We start from the raw sequence: 10,000 nt of genomic DNA, 5'->3' as shown, positions 1-10,000 counted from the left end.
GGGCACACTAACTTTTTGTTTATACGTACAGAATTTTCGTGCATCTATATATAATGACAGCATAATGGGCTCCTCTAATTTCAGTTTCAGTTTCAGAATGTGAGAGGGAATAGCAGGGGACTAAAGAGAATTGAGAATCTCTATTAGATACATCATTAACGGCAACTGCATAATGAACAGTTTTGTTCCATTTCAATTTGGCTGGTTCCTCTTAAATGATGTGAGCATTAATATTCTCTGCAGTGTCATTTACGCGAGCTGGACAAGTATGTTCAGAAAATCACTCATGGTTTCTGTAACTCTTTCAAAGGCTAAGATATATTTTCAAATCTATGTCGGGAAATGTGTTCCTGGTTGTTCCAGGATTTTTCTGCAATTTGGGACTCCTACACACAGTCAATATCAATTAGTCGCTGACCTAATTGCCAGCTGAGCTTCTGGGGTCTAAGTAAACCTCTCATGTTGGTAGGAAGCTGAAATTTTTCCTATCACTTCTAACATCTTCATACTGATACGGAAAACCAAATGACTCCACTCGTTAATTAAGCAAGAACTTTAATTTTTTTCTGTTTTTGTAACAAGTTTTAATTTTTGAATTGTTGCTCTCTGCAAAATGAAAAGAATAAATGTCTAGAATTTTTTTAATGTTAACTATATTATTTATGTTTGTTTACTTGTTTTATATTCTAGGTATTAACATTTTTGTGGCGTTTTTCTTACTCTTGGTTATTTTGGAATCCAGTTTACCGTCAGCATCAACCGTGCCTTTGCTTGGTAAGATTTTGTTGTCCATTTTAAATAAACATAGTTTAAGAAATACAGCAAGAAATACGTATCTGCAAACAACAGAAGTCCATGATCCCGGCAATTTAACCTTAGAATGTGTGACGTGATGCCTATCAGTTCAACATTCCGTTAGCTGAAACGTTAAGTTTTCAGAAGTAATATTCTTAAAATGACTTATGACTATTATGCAATTTAATAAACTAAGGAAGAAATTTTTGAAAGCTACTTTGCCAATAATTTTTCAGGTAACTGAAGTCATTTATTTTTCAACTGCAACTATTGATTAAACCACGAAAATTGTAGTCTCTTTCTAACAGAGGCAGTGTAGCGAGACAGGAAAGATCTATTTTGTTGCTATGGCATAGTTCAGTTGTGCTGTGGAAGATTCCATCCAATAAAAGATGGAGGTGTATGAATAAGACGGAGCCATATACACCACACACACACACCGCTCACATATACACCCCCTACACACACTTCCCCACAAACATCGCCCCATCTTCACCAAGATACGTTACAACAACTCGCAGCGGTCGTCGTGTCCACCGGCCCGAGAGGCTTTGTGAAACTATTTGTATATGAACTGACTCTCAGTGCCTGTTATTAACCTTTTCTGCATGCTTGTTTTCTTTTCTTAATACATTCATGTTGTTTTTTCCAGTGTTTGGACATTTGGTGACTACTCATGTATGCAATGTATTTTTCCTTTGTCATTGTTTGGAATATTTCGCTTTGTATTTTTTCTTCCTTTGCTTTGCATTTTTTCCCTTTTTCTTGTTTATATCGACTTGGAGTATACAGGAGGGTAGTAAAGCGAGACAAGAAAGATTTAGTTTGTTGCTGTGACATATTTCAGTTGTGCTGTGGAAGAGTCCAGCCAATCAGAGCCGGAGGTGTATGAATAAAACGGCAGTGATCTGCCTTAGCTGAAAGAAACTCAGTACAGCAGCGAAGCGGCAGTTTCAAGCTAGTTGAGGATTCTTCGACATGTCATATTTTCTGTGTCCACCACCAACTACACGCAACTCATTTGATTGATATCAGTTTCCACTCTGCTTCATATAAACTTCAGTTTATATGAAGTTATGCGATTTTTCCTGTCTCGCATACATATATATTTGGTTCCCATTCATATGCAAGATTAATCCTTGTTACCACTTGCTTGCGCTCGTTACACTACTGAATTCATTTCAATGTTTTTATTTTACATACTTGCCATCTGAATATTCTTTATTCACGCCTCTTTAAGAAATCACTGAAAATGGATTCTTTCTATGAACTGCCTTCTAAAAATGCTAACTACACATAGTATGTTACAAATCGAACACGTTACATATGGGAGACATTCCTTCCAGCATACATTAGTGACTCACTCAGTTACAAACGCATAAACCAAGAAGTGAACGTACAACACTTACGTCTACAACCCGAATACCCATTATTTAAGCAGCTACTCTGGATCTACAAATTCTGTTATATTGATTTCCCGCATAGAATGAAATTCATTGGATAACGAAATGTATATGCTTAAAATTCATTATTGATGTTAGTGAAATAAAGTAAGTAAGCATCGGACATAGAAGCAACTTCACAGACTAGTTTACGCTGAGCACTGTCCTCAATTTCACAGAACTCACCTCACACAACTGCTATAAATTAATCTACGTTTCTATATAACACAGAATTATAACACAAATGCTATAAATTAACCAAAGTAGATAAATTAGTCTAAGTTTGGAAATAATAATTTATTAGAGGGAGACTAGCATTGAAATAATTTTCTGGCCTTTCATATTTCTTTCATAATGCCAAGTAGACATATACATTTATTAAATAACTGGCTTACATGTAACAAGACTCTGTATGTGTGTGTGTGTGTGTGTGTGTGTGTGTGTGTGTGTGTGCATATATTGCCTGATATTATTACCTTTCACAAATGGCAGGTTTAACGTAACTTTGATGCATGTTTGTTCGCTTATCAAATAACTAAATGTCATGGCGCTATAATATAACATTATAACATAACTTGTTGCGAGTGTCAAAGAGCTACAAGAAGTAAGATCTTGGTATTTCAAGAACGTGAGACGATTTCGTATCACCGCTTGTAGTATAATTTCCCTTCATGTACATACGTTTCGAAGAAGAAAAAAGACAAATGGCCTAAATTTCGAATGAATGTCTCATTTATTACTACATAAAAACATGGGCTGTTGTTCTTAATCAACAGAAAACAATATTCAAGCATTTAAAATTGAGTGCTGGTGTTTCGTGAATTTAGACCAGAATCCATTTTCATATCTTCCATTGAAGTAGGCCATTGTGAGCCAGGATTTGTGTAGGCCACTGCAAACCATCGGTTTTTTTTTTCTTTTACAAAATGTACCAAAATGTACTAGGCGTAGGAGTGGCTGTGTGGTAAGTAGCTTGCTTACGAACCACATGGTTCCGGGTTCAGTCCCACTGCGTGACACCTTGGGCAACTGTCTTCTACTATAGCCTGAGGCCGACCAAAGCCTTGTGAGTGGATTTGGTAGACGAAAACTGAAAGAAGCCCGGCGTATGTATGTATATATATATGTATGTTTGTGTATGTGTTTGTGTGTCTGTTTTTCCCCCCAACATCGCTTGACAACCGATGTTGGTGTGTTTACGCCCTCGTAACTTAGCGGTTCGGAAGAAGAGACCGATAGAATAAGTACTCGACTTACAAAGAATAAGTCCTGGGTCGATTTGCTCGACTAAAGGCGATGCTCCAGCATGGCCACAGTCAAATGACTGAAACAAGTAAAAGAATAAAGAGTAAAGAGTATGAATCAATATGTATAATTATTTACGAGAAGTTCAGATCACAATCGGGTTTCAATGCTTGATTTTAATATAATTCTGAATCCCTAGGTATGGTCAAAACACACAGAATTATTTTAGTTTGAGGGTTGAACACAGTTGATTAAAAGCATTCTGATGAATCCAGTTCGCTACTCGGGTTCAGTTAATAAATAGCGATAGTTCATTTCAATCATGTCGACATTTTGGATGACAGTTATATTACAATAGCTGTATCTTCTTTAATTTCATATATATGTGTTTATAAATATTAGCATACATTACAATGAAACTAACACTATATTTGATGCTACTGACTTTTAATGTGTCAGCAAAACAACGATCACGCGTTTAAAGAATTTCTCGCCAGAGAATTGTATATATATTTATTGGTGTTACCTCGTTCATATTTAAGATTATTGGAGAAAAGTTGAAATATACGATAATATACCGCATATTTTAGTTACGTTTACGAGAGCAGGTACAAAAATCTGAAGCCATATTAAATATATTTACTGAATTTAGATTTAAACCGTGATATAAGCCGTTGCATTGCAGCATTAGGTGTTTCCACACATTTATATTTGAAAATATCACGTGTCTGTAAATGTAATTATGACATATTCTTTTTGGCAAACTTGTGAAGTATTAGATGTACCTTTAATCAATCATATTGCGAGGGTGGTCCTCCAATAGTTTTGCATACATTTTGAGTATGTCAGTAGTACCTGGGGTGTGAGGTCCTCGTGGATGTATACAGCAACTCCACCATGGCTCCTTTACATTCTGTCTGTTCGCAGTATGGTACATTTTAGCACGTGTACTTCTGCATCTTCTATATCAGGCCTCAAGTAAGTTTCCACGTGTTCTAAGCACAGGGATTGATTGCATGCAGCAAGATCACTCAGGAAAAGATTTTTTTGTTTTTGTGATGCAACAAGCCTCCAATATTTAGTAAAAATATTGGCTTGACGACTGTGTTGTTGTTAGGGGAGGCCGCCCCGTGTCTGTTGATCGTGGTGGTCTTGCGCAGTGGTGGGCAAGTTTCTTCGTTTGCGCTTCATGTAGCCAGGTCAGTTGCTGCACAATATTTTGCACCATGCACAAAAAAGACTTTTGCTCAGCTGCTGCCTTTCGTATAACATCTGAAGAACGCACTGCATCTGCATACGTTCTTTTTATAGACGATTGGTGCCTTTCCTCAGGGAAGTATTTCTTCTGAAGACCCCTGCAGTTTTGGTGAGTTCTCGAGTGAGCAAACCGGCAGCTTGTACCGTCTTCACCATGACAACATTTGCCTTGCAGGTAGAATTTGCATGTCCTCACCTTCTCTCCAAATTTTTTCTCTCCTCTAGATTTGCGGATTCCATTGGAGCCTTCATATTTGGGTTTTTTGTTTTTTGTTTGGTGGTTTGGAGTTTCGGTTTTAGATTGAATTGTTTCATCTTTTCCTTTTTCTTCCTCTCTTTTTTTCTTTTTTATGTTTTTGCTTGTGGTCCTTCCTTCTTTTGCTAGCGGTAGCCCTTGCATTCCTCTGATTGTCCGCAGGGATGAGGGTTCCATTCTTTTGTGGGACCACTGGCACAGAGGAACTTCTGGTTGTTGCTTTGTTCTTATCAGCTTGGTTGTTCACAAGGCTTGGGGATCCATTCCTTTGTGGGACCACTGGGTCAGCGGGGCTTCTGGCTGTTGCTTCATATTCCCTATCTTTATCAGCCTTGCCACAGTAGTTTTCCATGATGACATAAGAATGTCAATGGGTGGTCTAATAAGAGCATAGGATCAGATGAATTCGTTTTTCTTTTGCTTTGTCTGCTCAATGGTTCAGCAGAAACCATCGTGCAGCAGTAATGATGTTGTTTGGTGAATCGCCGCAAGCAATTGCCAAGCTCGCAACAGAAGATTCAGTTCTTTGCTCTCCCACTTTGGTGCCAACTTCGTTTTGTAAGCCGAGAGGGGGAAGGGAAGTTAAGGAGGGAATGAGAGAGACAGAGGGAGGAATTGATGACGAAAGACAGAGGCAGGGAGAGGGAAAGAGAGATGGCGATATGAAGGAAAGGCAGAGGATAATATGAAGGAAAGAGAAAGGGGGGTATGGAGCGATAGCGAGACAGAGGGAGGGAGAGGTGGAGAAGAGAAAGAGAGAAGGAAAGAGAGGAGAGAATGAAGAATGTATGAAGGACAGGGAGAGACGGAGGGAGAGGAGGGAAAATGAGAAATATATGAGGGAGAGGGAGAGAGGGAGATGTAGAGAGAGACAGAGGAGAGAGAAGCGGGAAAAGGAGGAAGATATGAAAGGGAGGGAGGAACAGAGTGAAGGAGAGAGGAGAGAAAAAGAGGAAGGTATGAAAGAGAGAGAGAGAGAGAGAGAGTGGTGGTAGATGTAGAGAGAGACAAATGGAGGGAGAAGAAGCGGGAAAAGGAGCGGGTAACGAAGATATGAACGAGAGAGAAAAACAGAGGGTATAGAACGAAAAGGCCGCTGTAAGAAAAAAGTTAAACGAAGAATGATACTGGGAGGAAAGAAAAGGCTTCCTAAAGAATTTGCTACCGTAATTTTTATTTTTCAAATAGAAAATAAACAAACAATACGTCTTAACTCAAATTTTCATCCGGTATTACCAAAGATAACACAAAATAAACAAAACGAATAAGATATTTTTTCCCAAGAGGTAAAAACTCCAAACCTTGTTCCAATCCGAAGTTTTGTTTAAAAAAAATCGATTTCTTTTTTTTACACACGGCCGCTTATAAAAGTACGATTTATCACCACGTGCTTTCTTCGACGATATCACTGGCTTGCGTCGTTGACTTTAATGTAATATATTAAACTTTTTTTACGAATATGTTATAGAAGATCGTTAAGAAAGAACAAGTACTACGTATTTTGGTCAGTTTTAGTAGATTTTTCGTTGATTTAGGGAATCCCCCTTGTTTGTTTTATATAGCATGGCTGTGTGGTAATTAGCTTGCTTACCAATCACATGGTTCCAGGTTCAGTCACAGTACGTGGCATTTTGGGTAAGTGTCTTCTACTATAGCGCCGGGCCGACCAAAGCCTAGTGAGTAGATTTGGTAGACGGAAACTGAAAGAAGCCCATCATATATATATGTGTGTGTGTGTGTGTGTGTGTGTGTGTGTGTGTGTGTGTGTGTGTGTGTGTATGCGTGTGTTTGTGCTTCTGCGTCTGTATGTCTGTGTTTGTCACCCCACACTCACTTCAGGACCGATGTTGGTGTGTTTACGTCACCGTAACTTAGCGGCACGGCTAAAGAGACCCATAGGATACGTACTAGGCTTACAAAGCATGGCTGCAGTAAAATGGCTGAAACAAATAAAAGAATGAAAGAATATATATATATCAAATATATATATATTATATATATATGTATATATATTATATATAATATTATATATATACATACACACACACATATATATATATATATATATATATATATATATATATATATATATATATATATATAAATTATATATATCAAATTAATCTAAGTTTTGACTGTTATTTCAGGCAGGTAGACATACTTAGTATGTCCTTTGATTAATTTTAATCCCTCGGCTATTTAATGCCATTTTTGGGCCTGTCGCCTGTATCATTTATTCTGTTTATTATCATTCTGAAAATAGATACTTTGAAAAAATGATACCTTCGTAAATTAATTTTAAGATATATATATATATATATAATAATAATAATAATAATAATAATAATAATAATAATAATATATAAATATATGCATACATCCATACACATATGTACATACCTATATCTATATGTATACATACATGCATATATGGGTACAGGACATCAAAAAATCTTTAAACACAATGAGAAACGAAAACATAAAAACGAAAACAGAAAACGAACTTTTTTCGAACAACGAAAAAAACAAACAGAGAAACGGGACATACAACATAAAGAGTATCCCCTTTGTCAGTTGTCCCTGTTCCATCCACTCCGCGTTTTGAAGGCAAGGACAATACGCGTCTCCGTTAGAACAGTCCTTCCCGCAAAGCAAATTAAATAAAATTTGGAATTTTTTGCGGAGGCTGAAAGTGTTAACAAGAACAGGACAGTGAGAACAAGACAGTAAACACAAAGGGTGAGGGCTGTTAAGCCAAGACGATAGAAAAATTATTATGAACGGTAGGTAGATGTGCATGAGAGAAGAGACAGAAAAAACACGTCTTTTCTTTAGGAAGGAAGTGGACAGAAAGAGAGTTCCCCTTTCGTTACGAGTCAGCGACGAGAGGGTCAAAGAGGTAGAGTGAGAGAGAGAGAGAGGGAACGGTGAAAGGGAGAGAAGAATAGGGAAAGGGTGAGAGAAAAAAAAACAGGAAGGATGAAGAACATGCGAGGGAGTGAAATAGACAGAGAAGAGATAGTAGAAGAGTGCGCATTGTAATTATTTAGATAAAACTTACTTGGAAAAGGATACATATAATAATATAAATAATATATAAATATATGCATATATCCATACATATACGTACATGCCTACATCTATATGTATGCATACATGCATATATGGGTACAGAACATAAAAAAAAACGTTAAACACAATGAGAAACGAAAACATAAAAACGAAAACAGAAAACGAACTTTTTTCGAACAATGAAAAAAACAAACAGAGAAACGAGACACTCGACATAAAGAGTATACCCCTTTGTCAGTTTTCCCTGTCCCATCTACTCCGCGTTTCGAAGGCAAGGACAATACGCGACTTCGTTGGAACAGTCCTTCCCGAAAAGCAAATTGAATAAAATTTGGAATTTTCTGCGGAAGGTAAAAGTGTTAACAAGAACAGGACAGTGAGAACAAGATAGTAAAAACGAATATATATATATATATATATATATATATATATATATATATATATATATATATATATATATATATATATATATATATATATATATATCGCCCCTTACGACTATCATATCTTTGGACTGCTCAAAGTTGGTTTACGAGGTCAGCGATTTTCTACGGATGAAGTTGTGAAGAAAGTGGTTCATAAATGGTTGCACTGCACGACCAACGGAAAATCTTCTTGGAGAGAACACGCAAGCTTCTGGACTGCTGGACCAAGTGCATCGAAAAGGAAGGAGACTATATAGAAAAATGACGTACTTGCTTAATCGATGCTTTTGTGTAAATACATTGTAAAAACTAGAGTACGTATAATCTTTGATTCTCCCTTGTATATATATATATATATATATATATATATATATATATATATATATATATATATATATAAACCTTAGCTCTTACCGCTATTATATCTGAATATGATGGGGCTGTAAGCTAATTTGAGTTCTTTTAAATAGCAAATATAGTGTTTATGAGTGTAGTAATTCCCACTTTTTCACTTTGTTCGAAGAGTAGGAAGGAAATTAAATTGTTCCCTCGTTTTCAAAATTGAAAACAATATGAAAAAATACTTTTCCAAGTATTTTTCTCTCTTTGTAACATACAGATATTGTGTGTTTGTGTGTGTTTGTGTGTGTTTGTGTGTGTGTGTGTGTGTGTGTGTGTGTGTGTGTGTGTGTGTGTGTGTGTGTGTGTGTGTGTGTGTGTGTGTGTTGTTGTTGTTTCAACAAACAACACCCCATAAAAATGTCCAGATGTCACATTCAATACATTCATTTTCTAAGTAATGTCCTTAACCGTTTAATTGAATCTAAAATTCTGAATTCTGTCGAAAATCAAAAGCTTTTAAATTTGTACGTTTTGTTATTTATACTTCTTTTTTATTGATATTTGCTTAAATTCATATTTTCTCTCGGCTTACCTATTCCCGGTTGAAATTTCTCCTCAACAAACATTACTGCGATTCATTGAGAGCAAATTACCATTCTAATTTATTTCTTATTAATAGACTGCCTAAAAGCACCTAATGTGTTAGAAAACTGGCTCTTTCGATATTATTTTATATATTTTTCTGTTGTTAACATATAAAGGTTTTTTCCAAATGAGAAATATCGAGATAGCTTAAATTTGTCAAAAACAAATCAATGATTTAATCTGCTCGGCTTGTCACAGCATATTAAAATTCTCCATGGTTATTAATACGACTATTCAACATTTGTAGATCCTATTTCATTGGACGTTTAGATCAAATGTCAGCTAACGAACAGATTGTGTTAATGTTTCTACCCATTTGATAATTACACCACATATGTCTGTCACATTTCAATTTACCATTAAAATCTTCCTTAAGTTAAAAACCTGTACACTCTGCCAATAAATAATATATTCATTTGCCAATAGACGACAAGATAATTTATCAACATAAACCAAGTTGATATATCAACAGATAGCTATGATTGTTACTAAGTGATAAGTATCACTTTATGAAAACACTT

At 36.1% G+C, this 10,000-nt stretch overlaps 1 protein-coding gene across 12 annotated transcripts in view; it reads left to right on the top strand.

The window, feature by feature from the left end:
• Window positions 1-10,000, top strand: part of LOC106870663 (uncharacterized) — a 1,027,926-nt gene that overhangs the window by 1,006,950 nt on the left and 10,976 nt on the right. For all 12 annotated transcript variants that reach the window (XM_089362728.1, XM_089362748.1, XM_089362724.1 and 9 more), the window contains one exon: window positions 691-774. In XM_089362728.1, the coding sequence (XP_089218854.1) occupies window positions 691-774 (84 nt within the window). The remainder of the gene's footprint in view (window positions 1-690; window positions 775-10,000) is intronic.

Source organism: Octopus bimaculoides, chromosome 1 (assembly GCF_046866305.1).
Source record: "Octopus bimaculoides isolate indiv1 chromosome 1, ASM4686630v1, whole genome shotgun sequence".
Taxonomy (NCBI): Eukaryota; Metazoa; Mollusca; class Cephalopoda; order Octopoda; family Octopodidae; genus Octopus; species Octopus bimaculoides.
This window is presented reverse-complemented; position numbering and strand designations above follow the sequence as displayed.